Here is a 19,147-nt window from a genome sequence, read left to right on the forward strand (position 1 = left end):
GACCATTGGTTCCTGTCTCAATCTGTCACAACACCCTCTTTAAGTCGTCGTTATCTTTCAAATTTACCCAGGAAAATATGTCAAGATTTACTTAAGGAGCTGAATTTGTTGGATTTGCTGTTTATTCATTCAGGTGATTGTGGTAACTGGTGGATTTTAATCAGCTTATGTGGCTCAGAAGGAGCTACATGGGTCTACCAGCCATTGCATGAGCCCAACCAGTCCTAGATACAGATGACCATGGCTGGAATTAAATAGGAAGGTTTCCAAATACATCTATTTGTTGACAGTGATCCAGTCCAACCTGATCTCCCACTGCTCCTGACCTCCTTGCCTTCAGCTCTAGATGAGAAGTGTGTGTTCTGGGGATCCAATCCCCATCATATAACCATGGTAAAAGGTCTTAAAGTTGCATCCAATCTAATATCTGGGAACAGAGGCTAGTGTTATCCAGTTTCTCTGCTGTATGATCACCTGATTGCAAAGCACAACCTTTCCAATGACAGTAACGTGACCCAATCCCAATGCAGGTTTGTGTCTGTCTCTCTGCTTGTTGTGTGGTTCATGGCGCTACTTTGTAGCTCATCCCATCTCATTTTTTTTATTTTCTGATCACTGCATATCATCTTTCCTTTTTGCAGATTTTCACTTCTGAACTGGTCCAGGACTAAACCCAGACCACAACATCTCATACATTTGTCATTTCCTGTCAATAGCCTATCATAAAACTTTTGTTTGCCCTCTGTGACTCTGATTTATAAGCCCTGAATGTTGGTTTTTGTTCATTTTACCTTTATTTCTACAGGCCACTGAGGAGTCTGCTGTCCCAGTTGATGTCCTGGATCATGGTCTCCGGCCATTCAATCTGGTCATTCCTTTCACTGTCCAGAAGGGAGAAATCACAGGTGAGATTGGAAACTCTCCTTAAATCAAGGATGTTTTGGAGTGGGAGACTCCATTTACAATGCTCTTTGACACAGCATGCCAGTACTGTGATGCACATTACAATGCTGTGTGGCAGTATGTGTTAGTGCTGCTTCAGGAATGGCAGTGCTAATTTCTCAAAGCAGACATCTCAAATCAAGAGTAAAAATCTTGGGATATCTGGGGATATTAGTCTAGCCCATTGCCCCATGCTTTCTCCATCACTGGGACCTTCATCCTGGCTTGGATTTATTCATCTATTTGGCACTTTTTCGCAACCTCACCAGAATTCTCATGCTCCCACTTCCAAAAATGATTTGGGATCTGTGGTTATCTGAGGGGGATGACGAAGCTCAGTTTCAGTGCTGCCAGTCTGTGATACCAGGCATCTAACAGTATTGCACTAGAATGACAGAATTTTGATCTTGAATCTTTTGGAGAGAGGCTTGAATCCATGATCTTTTCTCTTGGAGAAGCACTTGGTCAAGGCTGATACCTGATACAGATCTGCCTGAAGTCTGACCCACTGTTTCAACCAGTGCCTGATTGAGTGAGGAGGCCGCCTTCCCCTCTTGGGCTAAATTTGACCCTTGAGATGAAAGATCAGTGTTTGACCAAATTCTTTCTGTTTCTTAAAAGTATCTTGTTCGTTGAATCATAGATTATGGCCCATCATGGCTCTGATGTGTTCTTGTGCTACAATATACGCTGTAATGTTGTGTGGTAGTGTGAAAGCTGCCAGTTTCTTGTGTATTACTCTGGTTTGATTGTAGAATGTTCTTTTAATCCCAGGTGAAGTCCGGATGCCATCTGGTAAAACTGGCCGCCCAAATATTACTGACAACAAGGATGGAACGATTACTGTGAAATATGCTCCCATCGAGAAGGGACTTCATGAGATGGATATCAAATATGATGGGAACCATATCCCAGGTGTGTGACTTGACCTGCTTGTTGAAACCTCGTCAGCTCACTACCAGTAGGATTAGTTCCTGCCTCAAAAGGTCAAGATTATTTTTTCCCCCAAAATGACAGACAGCTGTCAACATTTACCTTGCCCTCCCAAGGGGAAATCATGTAGCTGTGTAAAGGATATAACCGCGCACTACCTCAGCTTGATCTCTCTTTTTCTCTCTAGAAGATTCTGGAAACTTGGGGTTTGTCATCCAATTTTAATCTACTCGAGTGAATGATGGCATTACCCCTTCACCCTGGCCGCAATTTGCTAACCTAGATCGTAAAATCCTTAGGAAGGCTTAGCCCCACACTGACCTTAAAGTCTGGTTTAGGTGTGACCCTTAGCACCCTGAAGGAGGTACAACACTGCACTGACCCTATATTTGAATATTCCTCTGCTACAGGTAGCCCACTGCAATTCTATGTGGATGCCATCAACAGTGGTCATGTGACTGCATTTGGTCCTGGTCTAAGCCATGGAATGGTGAACAAACCTGCAACATTCACCATAGTCACCAAAGATGCTGGAGAAGGTATGTGACACATTAGTGAAGCTGCAAAAAAAAACAGCTTGCAGAAGGGCAGCAGTATGAGAATGACTAGAGGGGTGGGTAACTTAAAGTATGACTGGGAGGGTAAGAAAGGGGGAGATGGATGGTGGTAGTTTTGAGGAGGGAAGCAAATGGGAGAGATGAACCAAAAAAAGTACAGCACAGGAGCAGGCCCTTAACTTTTTTTTAAAAAAAAACTCTTCTTGCTCTACCCTCCCCCTCCCATTTATGTACCCATCCAGATGCCTGCTTCCTCCATATCCTCTGGCAGCATATTCCAGGCACCCACCACTCTGTGTGGAAAAACTTTCCCTGCACGTCTCCCTTTTTAAACTTCCCCCTCACCTTGAACCTATGCCTCTTTGTAATTGACACTGACACTTCCACCCTTGGAAAAAGCCTCTGACTATCCACCCTGTCTATGCTTCTCACAACTTGTAGATCTCTGTCAGGTCCCCTCTCAGCTTGTGTCTTTCCAGTGAGAACAATCCCAGTTTATTTAACCTCTCCTCATAGCCAACACCCTCGACCAGGCAACATTCTGGTGAACCTTCTTTGCACTTTCTCCAAAGCTTCCATGTCTTTCTGGTAGTGTAGTGAGCAGACTGTATGCAGTACTCCAAATGCAGCCTAACCAAGGTTTTATACAGCTGCGACATGATTTCTCAATTCCTGGCTGAAGGTAAGCATGCCATGTGCTGCCTTAATCACCTTGGCCACCTGTATTGCCACTTCTAGGGAACTGTGGACTTGCAAGCCCAGATTCCTCTTGTGTTGATGTTCCTAAAGAGTTCTGCCATTTACTGTATAATTTGTACTTAAATTTGATCCTCAAATGCATCACCATTCATGTATCTGGATTAAAGTCCATCTGCCATTTCTGTTCCTGACTATCCTGTTGTATCCTTGACACTATCAGTAACTCCATGAATCGTTGTCATGAGTTGGATGACATCTTGAAGATGGGTTGGAGACACTGGAAGGGGAAGAGTTAGAGGGGTATAGGGGAGAGATTTGAAAGAAGTTGTACTGACCAGTGAGGAGGAATGGGAGAAAGAAGATTTTTCTTTTACTCCCCTCCTTCAGGCTTAAACTTTGCTGAGATGCCTGGTTTTCTGAGGCGGCAGCAGCACAGGCTGGATGTTGGATAGGTGCCTACCCTGGGTGCCACTCTCAGCAGCTTGAGCTCCTCATCATTGTGGGTGGTGAGGTGCAGATGGTAGGAAATGATTCAGTTCATCTTGTTGTCCTGGGCCACTTCTGGCCAGCTTGAGGATCTGTGCACAGGTAGTCCTGTGCACAGCCAAGTAAACAGGGATCCTGATGCCCACCTGCTCAGCACAGTGGACAGCAGCTAGTGGATGTGTCCCCCAGAGAACTGGAGACTGGCTCTGGAGGAATGGGTCTTAGCCTTGGTGCGTCCTTGCCTCCAGTTTTACTGTGACACGACATATTGCTGTTGCTCCTGTCAAAAACCTTCGCCAATCTTCAGTGGGGATGTCAAGATTCTCTTGCCCATGATCTTTTGTAGCAAATTAAGTAATTGTTTTCTTTTCTCTACCTCCACCTCTCCTTTGCACATAATTCTTTGCTGTTGGAATTCCCTGTACATGTATCTTTCTCTATATAGGTGGACTCTCTCTTGCTGTGGAAGGCCCTTCTAAAGCTGAGATCACGTGCAAGGACAATAAGGATGGGACCTGCACTGTGTCATACCTCCCCACGGCCACTGGAGATTACAACATCATTGTTCGATTTGATGACAAGCATATTGCAGGGAGTCCCTTCACTGCTAAGATCACTGGTAACTCGCACTCATTTGTTGCCTGTTTCTACATTTTGCAAATCTTTGCTCATGGCTGATGGTGTCAGTATATGATTGTGGATCTACATCCTCAGACTGACTTGTCAGTTGATTTAACCTTCATCAAATACTGGATATTCTAACTTGGCTTGGTGGTCTGTGGCCATATTCAAAATATGACTTTGGTCTATTTGGATCTTTTTGATCAGGGTGCACAACCAATTGTCAAATCCACAAAGGAAGGGCTTTCCCTTCAGCCAGAACAATGGCCAGTCTGAAGCAGTTGATGGGAGGAGAGTTAATTGTAAATATTGAAATTGGATCATGTGTCAGGAACACCAAGCATTTTTGAAAATTTTATCCTGTTAATGAAACTATTTTGTGCAGGTGATGACTCAATGAGAACATCACAGCTCAACGTTGGCACTTCAACTGAAGTCTCACTGAAGATTACAGAAACTGACCTCAATCTACTCAATGCCAGCATCAAAGCTCCATCGGGTAATGAGGAGCCCTGCCTATTGAAGAGACTACCTAACAGGCATATTGGTAAGAACCAGACTAGAGGGGTGGACACCTTGAGTAGGGATTGACTGAGGTGGGCATAATTAGTGTCTGGATATTTAGGAGGGCCGTATTTGATAAGGTGTTGTGACACTTGTGAAAAGTGCAATTGGCTACTGTAGAATGATTCAGCTTGGACTCTTCTTGTCAACAGGTATTTCATTCACCCCGAAGGAAGTAGGAGAGCATGTGGTGAGTGTGAAGAAAAACAGCCGGCATGTTACAAACAGCCCCTTCAAGATCATGGTAGGTGCCTCGGAGATTGGCGACGCTAGCAAAGTGAAGGTTTCCGGGAAGGGCCTGGTGGAGGGTCGAACGTTTGAGGTGTCTGAATTCATTGTGGATACAAGAGGTGCAGGTAAGGCCCTTGTTGCTTTTGTAAAGTCATTGCATTGGATAATCTCAAGACTGACCATCAACACCGACCCATTTGGCAATGTGAATTGTGGCAGTGATTGTACTCCTAGGTTTGCCTGTCACTAAGGCTATTGATTTTAGCCTTTTTGAAATTGGGCAGTAAATGTAAGGATGAGTTGACAGCTCCTAGCTCCATGTGGATTTGGTGGGAGGGGTTGTTATTCGTCCATCGTCATTGATGAGGACCTCGACACCATTAGTCATTTTTGAGGCTGGTTGCAGTGTGTCCAAAGATGACTGAGGCCAATTGGTGGGAGGAATATTGGTGCCATGGACCTCTGTATCCAATCCAGACTTCACTCACTGCAGGGAAATTACCCCTTGAATGGTCATTAGTGGCAAGGTTGGTGGGATGAGGTTCCTTTTTGTTTTGGATCAATCACCAGTCTTGCTGTTAATGGGATCATTATGTGCAGATATGAACAATTTGTATTCCAATGAAATAATGAGAAGATTTGAAAATTATTAAGATTTGAGGAATTACCAAGGATGGCAGTCTTTGCTGCTTGTCATCAGCTTGTATCCTGTAAGAAATAGGAGCAGAAATAAGTCATTCGAGTCCTTGAACTTGTTCTGCCATTCAACAAGATCATAGCTGATCTGATTGTGGCCTTAACTCCATTTTTCTGTCTACCTTCCTTGATCCTTAATTTGATTGTCAATCAGCAATCTGTCTAACTCAGCCTTGACCGTTCAATAACTCAGTCTCACTGCTTGCTGAGGAAGAGAATTCCAAATACTAACAACCCTCAATTCTTCCTCTTCTCCTTTTGTCTCTCAGGTTATGGTGGACTCGGTCTGTCTATTGAGGGTCCCAGCAAAGTTGACATTAATTGTGAGGATCAAGAGGATGGAACGTGCAAAGTGACCTACTGTCCAACTGAACCAGGCAACTACATCATCAACATTAAATTTGCTGACCGTCATGTGCCAGGTAAGAGTGGGAAATGAGGCCTAGCTTGCACACGAACAGACCAGCAGCCAAACAGTGCATGGAATCCATGGGATAAACCTGAGGGTCAGGGCTGAGAATCACAATGAAAGACATTATGTTCATAGTTAAGGGCACTTGATACATGGCTAAAGGTCCCAGTTCAGCACATACCAGTGAAAAATGGTTGGGGGTGGAGGCAGTGATGGCACAGATTGTTTTTAACAACATGTATAGATTGTAGCAGAAGTCCCATACAGGTGAATCACTGATCTGGTGACTCAATATGTGATGTATGCCCCTGAGAGTCACTGTGATCCTGTTGTGTTGTAGGAAGTCCTTTTACAGTGAAGGTAACTGGTGAAGGAAGAATTAAGGAGAGCATCACCAGGCGACGCCAAGCTCCTTCCATTGCAACTGTGGGCAGCACCTGTGACCTCAACTTAAAGATTCCAGGTATGTCTGGGGACTTTATTGTGGGATGAGAAACTGCTCAAATCATTTCCCACCCTCCTGTTTGTTAATTGTCTTGTGTAACTGAGTACTGTTCTTGCAGGTGTTTGTGGCTGTGTGGGGTAGTGAATCCTCATTGAGACTCAAGTCTGAGCGACAAGTGGCAGCTCTACAATTTCTTTTTAGCTGGTTTTTGAGGAGCATATCTAAAGATCTGTTTTGGAAGTCAGTATCTCGCAGTCCCTGACTGGGTGGGTGGTTTTTCAACAGACCGTGTTTTGGGCTGTTGGACTCTTGATGATAAAAGCTGGGACCAGTCCATTCTCCCAGTTATTGGGCATCTTGGTGACAATGGGGCCATATTCTTCAAGTGCATGGCACAAACGGACCATTCAGTCCAACAGCTCTATACTGTCATTCATCCTCCACGTAAGCATTCGCCACCTTTTTTCTGTACTTTTTTTCCTCATGCTTATCTAGCTTCTCGTATGTAGATAATTCCTCCAGCTGCTCCATGAGCTATGAATAGGACTTTTTTTCATATCGGCATGAGGCATAGTGCAAGATCTGATCAGCACTCCACATTTGGAGAGTCACATCACTGACCACAATATCCAGTTTTAACCATGTGTGAGGAATTTTTGGGGAATTGAAAATAAGATCAATGATGAGAAGACTTCAGGGAATCAAGCTGGAGGATGTAATGATGTATTTTACATTGGGTTAAAATATAAATTGGAGAAGGGAAGACCCTGTTTTTGAGTAGGTATTGAAAGCTGATTGTTTCTATACTCCGCCTTCTCCAGGAAACTGGTTCCAGATGGTGTCTGCACAAGAGCGTTTGACTCGGACCTTTACACGTAGTAGCCACACTTATACACGTACCGAGCGGACGGAGATCAGCAAAACCCGGGGTGGAGAGACCAAGAGAGAGGTCCGAGTAGAGGAGTCCACACAGGTCGGAGGGGATCCTTTCCACAACGTGTTTGGCGAGTTCCTGGGCCGTGACAGCCTGGGCTCCTTCAGCAACATCCCACGGGCTGAAGGTTTGTCAGACCAACAGGCAGTGGGCCAGGATTTAATGGGGAGGGAATTGTCTGAGACCATTTAACCTGCTTTGTCATCCAATGAGATTTATGGCTAAACTGCGACTCCCCATAACTGCATTTGGTTATCAAATATTTATGAAACTAATTGACACAACATTCTGTGTGTGTCTGTCTCCCTTTCATTCTCCAACAAGCAGCTAGACTTCCTTTCTACCTATCCCTCCCAGCTGTTCCCTTTTTGATAGAACATAGAACATTACAGCGCAGAACAGGCCCTTCGGCCCACGATGTTGCACCGACCAGTTAAAAAACAATGACCCTCTAACCTAAACCAAACCCTTATCATCCATAAACCTATCCACGGATCTCTTAAATGCCCCCAAACTAGGCGCATTTACAACTGCAGCAGGCAGGGCATTCCAATCCCTCACCACCCTCTGGGTAAAGAACCTATCCCTGACATCCGTCCTATAACTACCACCCCTTAATTTAAAGCTATGCCCCCTCGTGCTAGCTTTCTCCATCCGAGGGAAAAAGGCTATCACTGTCCACCCTATCTAAACCTCTAATCATCTTATATGTTTCAATAAGGTCCCCTCATAGCCGCCTTCTTTCTAACGAAAACAACCTCAAATCCCTCAGTCTCTCCTCCATAGGACCTCCCCTCCATACCAGGCAACATCCTGGTAAACCTCCTCTGCACCCTCTCCAGAGCCTCCCCATCCTTCCTATAATGTGGGGACCAGAACTGCACACAATACTCCAAGTGCGGCCGCACCAGAGTCTTGTACAGTTGCAACATGACGCTGCGGCTCCTAAATTCAATCCCCCTACCAACAAACGCCAAGACACCGTATGCCTTCCTAACAACCCTATCTACTTGATTCCCAACTTTCAGGGATCTATGTACACATACACCTAAATCCCTCTGTTCATCCACACTATTCAGAGTCCTACCGTTAGCCCTATACTCTACACATCCATTATTCCTGCCGAAGTGAATTACCTCACACTTTTCCGCATTAAACTCCATCCTCCACCTCTCGGCCCAGCTCTGTAACTTGTCCAAGTCTCCCTGTAGACTAAGACACCCTTCCTCACTATCTACCACACCTCTGACTTTGGTGTCATCAGCAAATTTACTAATCCACCCAACTATACCCTCATCCAGATCATTTATAAAAATTACAAACAGCAGTGGCCCCAAAACAGATCCCTGAGGCACACCACTCGTAACTGAACTCCATGTCGAATACTTACCATCAACCACCACCCTCTGTCTCCTATCCGCCAGCCAATTCCTAATCCAATTTCCTAGATCACCCTCAATCCCACACATCTGCAATTTCTGCAGAAGCCTTCCATGGTGAACCTTATCAAACGCCTTACTAAAATCCATATATACCACGTCAACTGCCTTACCCCCATCCACCTCTTTGGTCACTTTCTCAAAAAACTCAATAAGGTTAGTAAGGCACGACCTACCTGCTACAAAACCGTGCTGACTATCTCCAATCAATTCATTACTCTCCAAATAACTATAAATCCTATCCCTAATATTTTGTTCTAAAACCTTGCCCACAACAGAAGTAAGACTCACCGGTCTATAATTCCCGGGGAATTCTCTGTTCCCCTTCTTAAACAATGGGACAGCATTCGCTATCCTCCAATCTTCTGGCACTATACTGGTGACCAACGACGACCTGAAGATCAGAGCCAGAGGCTCTGCAATCGCCTCCCTTGCCTCCCAGAGAATCCTAGGATAAATCCTGTCCGGCCCAGGGGACTTATCTATTTTCAAACCCTCAAGAATATCTAGCACATCCTCCCTATCAACTGCAATACTGTCCAGTTTACAACCCTGTAACCCAGTGTTCTCCTCAGCTACATTTATGTCCCCCTGTGTGAACACCGAAGAGAAATATTGGTTCAGTGCCTCTCCAATCTCTTCCGGTTCCACACGTAAATTCCCACTGCTAGCCCTAATCTTGCCCTAACCAACCTTTTGTTCTTAACATATCTATAGAATGCCTTAGGATTCTCCTTAATCCTATCAGCCAAAGTCTTCTCATGTCCTCTTTTAGCCCTTCTTAACTCTCTCTTTAACTCCCTCCTAGCCAATCTAAAGCTTTCTAGTGCACTACCTGAGCCCTCGAGTCTCATCTGGACATAAGCCTCCTTTTTCTTTTTAACCAGCGAACCAACTTTCCTAGTGCACCACGGTTCCCCAGCTCGACCAATTCCTCCTTGCCTGACAGGGATGTACATATCAAGAACTCGCAGTAGCTGCTCCTTGAAAAAACTCCACGTTTCGGACGTTCCGAGACCCTGTAGTCTCCTAGTCCAACCTATGCTTCCTAATTCTCTCCTAATAGCCTCATAATTACCCTTCCCCCAGCTAAAACTACTGACCCGAGGTTCATGCCTATCCCTTTCCATCACTAAGGTGAACGTAACCAAATTGTGGTCACTATCACCAAAATGCACCCCAACTTCCAAGTCTAGCACCTGGTCTGGCTCATTTCCCAGCACCAAATCCAATATAGCCTCACCTAGTTGGCCTATCAACATATTGAGTCAAGAAACCTTCCTGCACGCCTTGTACAAAAACTGACCCCTCTAATGAGCTAGAGCTATAGCTATTCCAATCAATATTAGTAAAGTTAAAGTTAAAGTCCCCCATAACAATTACCCTATTACTTTCACTCCCATCCCGGATCGTCTCCGCAATCCTTTCCTCAACCTCCTCTAGAACTTTTAAGAGGTCTATAAAAGACTCCCAACAGGGTGACCTCTCCTCTCCTATTTCTAACCTCAGCCCATACTACCTCAACAGACAAGTCCTCATCAAACTTCCTCTCTGACACTGTGATACAATCCTTGACTAATAATGCTACCCCACCCCCCCCTTCTACCTCCTTCTCTACTCCTACTGAAGCATTTGAACTCCGGAACCTGCAACAACCATTCCTGACCCTGCTCTATCCATGTCTCTGAAATGGCCACAACATCAAAAGTCCCAGGTACTGATCCACGCTGCAAGTTCATCCACTTTATTGCGAATACTCCTCGCATTAAAGTATACACATTTCAAACCCTGCTCTGCTTCACCCCCATGATGCCGTGCATTGCAGTCCCCATCTATGCCCCCCTCACTTCCACCCCCGCTACTCAGGATCCCACCCCCCCCGCCCCCCTCTGAATCAGTTTAAACCCTCCTGCATAGCCTTAGCAAATTTCCCCCCCCCCCCCCCCCCCCCCCCAAGATATTGGTTCCCCTCTGATTTCAGGTGTAGACCATCACTCCTGTAGAGGTCCCACCTTCCCCAGAATGAGCCCCAATTGCTCAAGAACCTGAACCCCTCCCTCCTGCACCATCCCCTCAGCCACAAGTTCAAACTTTCCCTCTCTCTATTCCGCTCTACACTATCCCGTGGCACAGGCAAGAGTCCCGAGATAACCAACCTGTCCGACTTGGCCTTAAGTTTCCACCCCAACTCCATAAATTTCTGCTTAATATCCCCTTCCCTTAACCTCCCTATGTCATGCGTCCCCACATGAACTACGACTTGGGGTTGATCCCCCTCACCCTTAAGAGTCCTGAACACCCTCTCTGAAACATCCCGGACCCCAGCCCCTGGGAGGCAACACACCAGCCCTGAGTCCCTACCATTACCTCTGACTCTCCTATCCGTCCCCCTAACTGTGGAGTCCCCAATTACTAGGCCCAATCTTTTACATCCCCTAACCCCCTGAGCCTTCACAACAGGCTTACCTCCAGAGACCTGCTCCCTTTGGCAACCTCCAGTTGATTCCTCCTCAACTGTAGCCTCCAGGACAGAAAACCTATTTTGGAGGGGAACAGCCCCAGGGGATTGTCGCCCCAATTGCCTCTTTCCCCTCTTCCTGGCAGTTACCCAAGACTCATTTCTAGGAGTGACTATCTCCTTATAACTCCTATCTATGTCTGCCTCAGCCTCCCGAATTATCCGGAGTTCCTCCAATTCCAACTCCAGCTCCTTAACACGCTTCTCCAGAAGCTGCAATTGTATACACTTCTTACAGGTAAAATCAGCAGAAACACTACTGATGTCCCTCACCACATACATACCACAGGACGTGCAGCTTACTGCCTGAACTGCCATCCCTGAAACAATTTCCAGCAGAAAAGAAAAACAACAAAAAAAACTTCCCACACACTTATAATTAGGTTAGAGGAGGTGGGATTCTCTACCAGTGTAGAGGATCGGGTATCCTCTTTGTGCCGATTTATAGGGTCAGAGACCCGAAAAAAAACTACAAATACCGGTAAGCGTCCTAGTGACGACTTCTGGTTTCGAACTAATTCAAAAAAAAAGTAAAAAAAAAACAACCACCGCTACTCGTGACTTTAAACTAGAAATAAAAGTTTTTAAAAAAAACAAGAAAATGTACCTTACTCGCGACCTCCACACACGCCCAGAAATCACTGCCTCTCGATGCTGCTCCACAGGAACAATGAGGCCGATACTCGGAGGTAAGTGCATATAAAAGTAAGGAAAAAAAAACGACACATACCGGTAAGCGTCCTAGTGACGACTTCTGGTTTTGAACTAATTCAAAAAAAGTAAAGCTTGAAAATCAATCAAAGCACCCCTTAATCATAATTCCAGGGGAAGTCTTTTTTGATTTTTTTTTTCCTGATCATGACATTTTAATCATCTATGTACACAGACCTAAGTCTTTTTGGACTTCCACTGATTTTGGTTTTTCACTGTAGAAAGTAACCTGGTCTATCCTTGGTGAATGACCTCAAACTTTTTCAAATTGAATTTCACTTGCCAGTTTTGACCATTCATTTAATCGATTGATATCTCTAATTTTTGTTTCCATCTTCTTTGCTTACAATGACACCATCTTTTTGTCACCAATTAATTATTAGGATACGGTGAATATTAAGGCTTCAACACATCTGTGAAGCGTAACATCCTGCAGAGTACCTGCCCATGATCCATACTTTGCTCACCTACCTATAACCAATAATCTGCCTTTATTCGTGAGCTTTGGAGAGGGTGGCAGAGTATTTAAAAGGAAGGGGGTGATCCAGTACTTGGAAGGGGCTTTGCTGTGTGGTTAACTTTGTAATTTGTATACTTTTTTGGCAGTGGAGGTTGGAGCCCAGGAGATGACGGCACAGGTCACCAGTCCATCTGGGAAGATGGATGAAGCTGAGATTATAGAAGGAGATGACAGCACATACAGTGTCCGATTCATACCACAGGAGATGGGTTCACACACTGTCAATGTCAAGTATCGAGGCCAACACGTCCCCGGCAGCCCCTTTCAGTTCACGGTTGGGCCATTGGGCGAGGGAGGATCTCACAAGGTCCGTGCTGGTGGGCCTGGTTTGGAGCGGGGAGTTGCTGCAGTGGCGGGTGAGTTTCCAATGGTCACTTTTTTTTGGTGGGGCAGGGGGAGAAGAAGGAAATGGACACGTTTCTGGAGATTGGGGTGGGTGAGGAGCCAGTCTCCAGGATGGGATTTGATTGGGCAGAGTAGTGTGGGGATGGGTTAGAACATGTTCATCTGTCATGCGGTTCTCCACTTTAACCTTCCTCTTTCCCCCAAACCTTCTTTCTGCCTTCAGCTGAGTTCAGTATCTGGACCCGTGAGGCTGGAGCCGGTGGCCTCTCTATCGCCGTGGAAGGTCCAAGCAAAGCAGAAATCTCGTTTGAGGATCGTAAGGATGGGTCATGTGGCGTTTCCTACATTGTACAAGAACCCGGTCAGTAAATCGGACACTGAATCATCATGTATCTTTTGTAGGGCTTCTTGCTCAGCTGCTTTGCCTCAGTTTGACATTGTTTTCTCAACCCTCTTTTAGGGGCCTCTGGAATTCTACAGGGGTGTTATCTTTTATTCTTTCTCACTCAGGTAGCCTGTTTGAACACTGTTTAAATTTTTGCTGAAGTTTAGCATTTTACAATTTTAACCCTTTTTAAAAACTTGGTCAATGAAAGTCTAAATCATAATCCCCCAATAAGTCATCTCAGTACTTTACAAAAAAGTATCACAACACAGTTAAAAATATAGTTCTGTATGGGATCCAATATAACCATTAGTGTTAGCACAGCTGTCTCGATGCCAGGGACCCAGGTTCAATTCCCAGCTTGGGTCACTGCGAAGTCTGCATACTCTTCCCCCACCCCCGCATCTGCCCGGGTTTGCTCCAGGTTTCTCCCACTGTCTGAAAGACGTGCTGGTTAGGTGCGTTGGCCATGCTAAATTCTCCCTCCTGAGTACCTAGACATGTGCTGGAGTGTGGTGACTAGGGGATTTTCAAAGTCACTTTATTGCAGTGTTAATGTAAGCCAACTTGTGACATAAATAAACTTTAATCTTACTATGACTGACTTACTATAATCTAAGAATCCTAGGAAGTCCCTACATGTTCCATCATTAGTTATGAGATTGATGTATTTTCAGTGTTCCAGGTGTTCTGCAATTTGCCTGGTTTCATGTACAACTGTAGTTGTGCACTGGCAAATGAGTGAATCCATGCAGGTGGTTGTTCTAACTTCCCAATTCTCAGCCATTCAGGCAGTATAGCTAAACCTGAGGGAGGGTGAGGGGCCAGTCTTCAGGATGGGATTTGATTGGTGGGTAGAATAGGGTGGGGGATGAGTCAGAACATGTTTGTCTCTCCTGCAGTTCTCCAGTTTAACATGAAGGGAGAGCAGAGGTTGGGGATACTGCAGGGGAATGGATGGGTAAGTCCAGAAATCAATTCCTTCCTTTCTGCCTAAAGTTCATTGATCTGAATTGAGTTTCTTTTTTCCAGGTGACTATGAGGTATCCATTAAGTTCAACGACGAGCACATCCCTGACTCTCCGTTTGTTGTTCCAATTGCCTCACCTTCAGATGCTGCCCGTAGACTTACAGTAACCAGCCTCCAGGTGAGGGCCCAGGGAAGGCTGGAAACAGCTGGGGGCAGGTGGGTGTGGTGGTGTAGCGGGATGAAGAGCAGCTGCAGAAGATCAGAATCAGTTAGTGGGGAAGAAAAATGTGGTGAGGAGATTCTGGAATTGGGAGCCAGCAGTGATGCGGGCAAAAGCTGAGGAACAGTGAAGGGATGTATTCGAGGCCCTGACAGCTTGCATCCTGGCCACCCATTCGCTCAGTAAACAACAATCCATGATATTCCTGAGACACCATCTGAGAGCCTTTTGATCTGTGAGGGAATGAGATGATTGATACTGGAAATGGTAATAGATTTACTAATCTGAGTGAATGGGAGGGAGCTTTAACCTGTATCCAATTTGTGAGCTGCTGACCGTTTGGGTAGTGGATATGAGAACTAAGATTTTTGCCAACTGTTGTGATCTGTGTAGGAGTCAGGATTACAGGTCAACCAACAGGCCTCATTTGCAGTTCAACTGAATGGAGCAAGAGGGGTGATCGATGCAAAGGTTCGGACCCCATCTGGATCCGTGGAGGAATGTTATGTGTCTGAAGTGGATGCTGGTGAGTGGCCAGTGCTCCCTATTTCTTGCTTTTTTTCCTCCTGGTTTGTACCATCTTGTTGTTCTGGCTCTGTCCCGGCTACTAGCTGACTGGCTCCATTGCTTCTGCATACGAACAAGGAGCAGGTAGGAATGTCACTCAACCCCTCTAGTCTGCAATACCATTTAATAAGATTATGGCTGATCTGATATTAACCTCAAATCTGCATCCTGCCTACCCCTAATATCCCAACACCCCTTTTGATTCTGCTTCCACCATCTAAGAAGATTTCCAAAGATTCAAGACCCTTTGAATGAATTTCACCTCATTTTTCAATGGTACCATATTTTTTAAATAATGACCCCACTAGATCTGGATTTTTCCCTCAGGAAACACTCTCCAAACCTACCCTGTCAAGACCCCTCGCATCTTGTATTTCAGTCAAGCTGCTTCATGCCCTACCTCTTGTAATCAGACACCTCTTTCTGTCCTGTACCCAGCCATGTGCAGTTAATCTGTATTGGCTGCAATGAACAGGCAGAATTTGATTGTGTCTGACTTCTCATGAGGCACTGGCATGTAAACTCAGCGTGGAATTCTTATGAGGAAAGTCACGGAGGGAATAAGCAGATTAGGGAAAAGTTGTCTGAACGCCATTCTCACAGGAATGGTGCTGGTGGGAAGGAATCTTGGAACAGAGCAGACGTGTGAAAGGGACGGGGAGTGGGAATTGGTCTAGACGGATGTGGAAGACTTGGCTGTGAGGTGTCATTGACCTGACCCAGAATAACTGCTCATTCCTGCACCATACGCTGTGTGCTCTCTCTCAGCAGCTGCCTGGGGCTTAAGCTGTAACATGAGATCCAAGCCCCAGCAGTCTCCAATAACTCTCAGAAACTTCTTGAAGGACAAAACAAGGTCACTTAACTCCTTCAAGGCCGCATCCTCCCAGCTTTCTCCTGAAGCTTGTTTTTTTTTCAATGTTTGCTCTGGTTGTTGTGGTTTTTTTTCCAAAGGGGGGGGTGGGTGTGTGTGTCTCCACCCTCTCTCATTGCCTGTGTCTCTCGCCTCTCTCCCTTCTCTGCCAGTGTGGGTTTTTTCTGACATGTATTTCTGATCCCTACATCTACAGTGCCATCTACTGGTGCTGAGAAGATCCTGTAAGAAGTCTGTAATACTGATGAACATTACCTACTGACCATTAGAGGATAGGAGGTTTGCCATTGTTGGAAATACACAATCAGGTAGCTTCAGATTTCAAATGAAACACTAAACAGCAGAAGTGAGTTGCTGAAGGAGCAGCATGCTGGCTTAGTGGTTAGCACAGCTGCCTCAGTGCCAGGGACCTGATTTTGATTCTGTGGAATTTGTGCATTCTCCGTGAGTCTGCTTGGGTTTCCTCCCCACTCCAAAGATGTGCAGGTTAGGTGAATTGGCCATGCTAAATTGCCCCTTAGTGTCCCAAGATGTGTAGGTTAGGGAGATTAGCCATAATCAATGCATGAGGTTATGGGGATAGGGTGTGGGGTAAGATGCTGTTTCAGAGAGTTAGTGCTATCTCAGTGGGCCAAATGCCACCTCTAGCACTAGTGATTTTTCTATGGGGCGTGAGCCAGAGGTGTACAAGTAGACTGGGTGGGATATTAGTGAGTATATGGAGTAAGTACTTTGACATCTTCAACTTTAAGCTTCTTCATATGGCCCTGTTTTTAAAGTTGGAAGATGGTCAAGCATTGTGTGGGTGAAGGCTTTTTGAGTTTCCAGTTGTTGCTGCTGTTGTTTTAAGACATGTTTATTATTTCCAGTTTCTTTTGTTCTGACTGGAGTGCATTTGAGTTGCTACTCTGACTGGAATTCCAGTCCTGTTCCTGCCTCTCATTGAGGAGGAGGAGAGCACTTTAACCCAGAGCTAACTTGGAATAAGCAGCCCTGTCTGAATAGTAGGGAGTAGTTTTATGCTCCCCTCCTCTCCTGGGATGAAGCACATGGTAAAGGATAGAGTCAGTTTGGGTGGGTGGGCTGCATCGATAGTGTTGTTGGAGACAGAGCAGGCCAAAAACATCAATGATGGCCAGGGAACAAATTTTAAGAACAGTAGTGTAAGAGAAGATGTGGGGTGGGGACTGCTGATTGCAGAGTCTGAAACATGCTGTTTTACAGCATAAAGAGCCAACTCCACACCCTTGGCTCTCAAAATACTTCACAGATATTGCTGGGATTACTCAACAGCTCAGGCAATGTCTGGAGAGTTGCAGAACAAATGTTTTAGTTTAATGTTTCCTTTTGGTTTTTCTCTCACTGCAGATAATGCCATTTTTGCTGAGCATTTTCTGTTCTCAGCATTTGCTTTTATCTTTAAAATTTTTTTTATTCATAGATAATTTTGCAATTCGCTTCATTCCACGTGAAAACGGTGTCCACTCGATAGATGTCAAGTTCAACTCCAGCCACATCCCAGGCAGCCCCTTCAGGATCCGAGTGGGAGAGCCAGGACAGACTGGTGATCCTGGCCTAGTCTCTGCTTATGGCCCAGGATTGGAAGGAGGAGTCACAGGTACAATTCCTTAGAATACACTATATGTGAGTTATATTCATTAGATAATACTACTAACTGGGATATAAAACACAGGATATTCAGCAATGTTAGTCTGGAATCAAATCCAGGGATGTAGCAAGGGTTTATATTTAATAATAGATACCCATGAGGTGAGTTACAGATTATTTAATTGAGAAATTTGGGGATGGGAGGATTCATATATAGGTTCACATACTTGGGATAACCTATAACTGGAATATGATATTTGGAGAACATGAGGGTTTGGATATTTTTACAGCAGGTTTCAGCTGTGTGATCATGGGGTTCAGCTATGATTGTTAGGCTTATTGCTGTAAGAAGTCTCACAACACTAGGTTAAAGTTCAACAGGTTTATTTGGTAGTAAAAGCCACTAACTTTTTGGGGTTTGCCCCTTCATCAGGTAAGTGGGAGTTCTGATCACAAACAGTGCATGTAAAGGCACACACTCAGTTTACAGAATACTGATTTTAGAATGCAAGTCTTGACAGGCAGTGAGTTTCCATAGTAACACCTTTTTGTTCTCTCTATGTCTAGGGGTCCCCTCAGAGTTTATTGTCAATACGTGTGATGCTGGGGCTGGTGCTCTTTCTGTCACCATTGATGGCCCTTCCAAAGTGAAGATGGATTGCCAGGACTGTCCTGAGGGTTATAAGGTCACCTACACACCAATGGCACCTGGCAACTACTTGATCTCCATCAAATATGGTGGACCTCAGCATATTGTTGGGAGTCCATTTAAGGCCAAGATCACAGGTAAGCAGGACTGGCATGTGGTGTGTGTGTGTCTCTCTACTTTTTTTCCCTCTCCTCTCTTGGGTTCCACAGGCAGTAGCTTTTTGGAGCATGGGGTCCACGGGCACTGGCTGTCTATGGGGCATGTGCACCTACACTTAGGCACTAGGGCACAGGTTCCATTGAGAGCTGATGCTCTCTGGGCATGGATTTACATGGGTAATAGCTCCTGCAGGAGCATGGGTTTCAAGATTTTCTTTAAAGTCTAGGACTTGATTCTCCTCCTGCAAGTTTGAAGGAAATCTTGCCCTGGGGCTGAGGCCTAATGCTTTCAGATGAAGCTGAGGACCTGGTGCTGGGAGCTGAGGTTGTACAGCTGCAGGAAGACCTGTGCTCTGAGACAACTGGGTGACAAAGTTTGTGTTGAGAGCAGGGGAGATGGCTACCAGACTAACCCCCAGGTTGCTTGTGTTTCCTGTCCTAGGTGTCCGTCTTTCTGGGGGTCACAGTTTACATGAGACATCCACTGTTCTGGTTGAAACAGTCACCAAGTCTGCCTCAGTTGGCCGGTTTGGAGCAATGCCCAAGTTTGCATCTGATGCCAGCAAGGTGGTAGCTCGAGGGCCTGGCTTGGCCAAGGCTTTCATTGGGCAGAAGAACAACTTCACGGTGGACTGCAGCAAAGCAGGTAGGTTTTGGGGGAGC

At 45.4% G+C, this 19,147-nt stretch overlaps 1 protein-coding gene across 2 annotated transcripts in view; it reads left to right on the forward strand.

Annotated features, from left to right (window-relative positions):
• Positions 1-19,147, forward strand: part of flncb (filamin C, gamma b (actin binding protein 280)) — a 75,928-nt gene that overhangs the window by 55,536 nt on the left and 1,245 nt on the right. For both annotated transcript variants that reach the window (XM_080207525.1, XM_080207526.1), the window contains 16 exons: positions 806-905; positions 1,717-1,857; positions 2,286-2,414; positions 4,063-4,236; positions 4,624-4,785; positions 4,955-5,158; positions 5,999-6,151; positions 6,482-6,604; positions 7,408-7,647; positions 12,795-13,064; positions 13,277-13,414; positions 14,471-14,586; positions 15,022-15,154; positions 17,511-17,687; positions 18,245-18,463; positions 18,927-19,130. In XM_080207525.1, coding sequence (XP_080063651.1) covers positions 806-905; positions 1,717-1,857; positions 2,286-2,414; positions 4,063-4,236; positions 4,624-4,785; positions 4,955-5,158; positions 5,999-6,151; positions 6,482-6,604; positions 7,408-7,647; positions 12,795-13,064; positions 13,277-13,414; positions 14,471-14,586; positions 15,022-15,154; positions 17,511-17,687; positions 18,245-18,463; positions 18,927-19,130 — 2,683 coding nt within the window. The remainder of the gene's footprint in view (positions 1-805; positions 906-1,716; positions 1,858-2,285; positions 2,415-4,062; positions 4,237-4,623; positions 4,786-4,954; positions 5,159-5,998; positions 6,152-6,481; positions 6,605-7,407; positions 7,648-12,794; positions 13,065-13,276; positions 13,415-14,470; positions 14,587-15,021; positions 15,155-17,510; positions 17,688-18,244; positions 18,464-18,926; positions 19,131-19,147) is intronic.

The sequence above is a fragment of the Carcharhinus amblyrhynchos genome, chromosome 19 (assembly GCF_965287045.1).
Source record: "Carcharhinus amblyrhynchos chromosome 19, sCarAmb.v2.hapA, whole genome shotgun sequence".
Classification (NCBI taxonomy): Eukaryota; Metazoa; Chordata; class Chondrichthyes; order Carcharhiniformes; family Carcharhinidae; genus Carcharhinus; species Carcharhinus amblyrhynchos.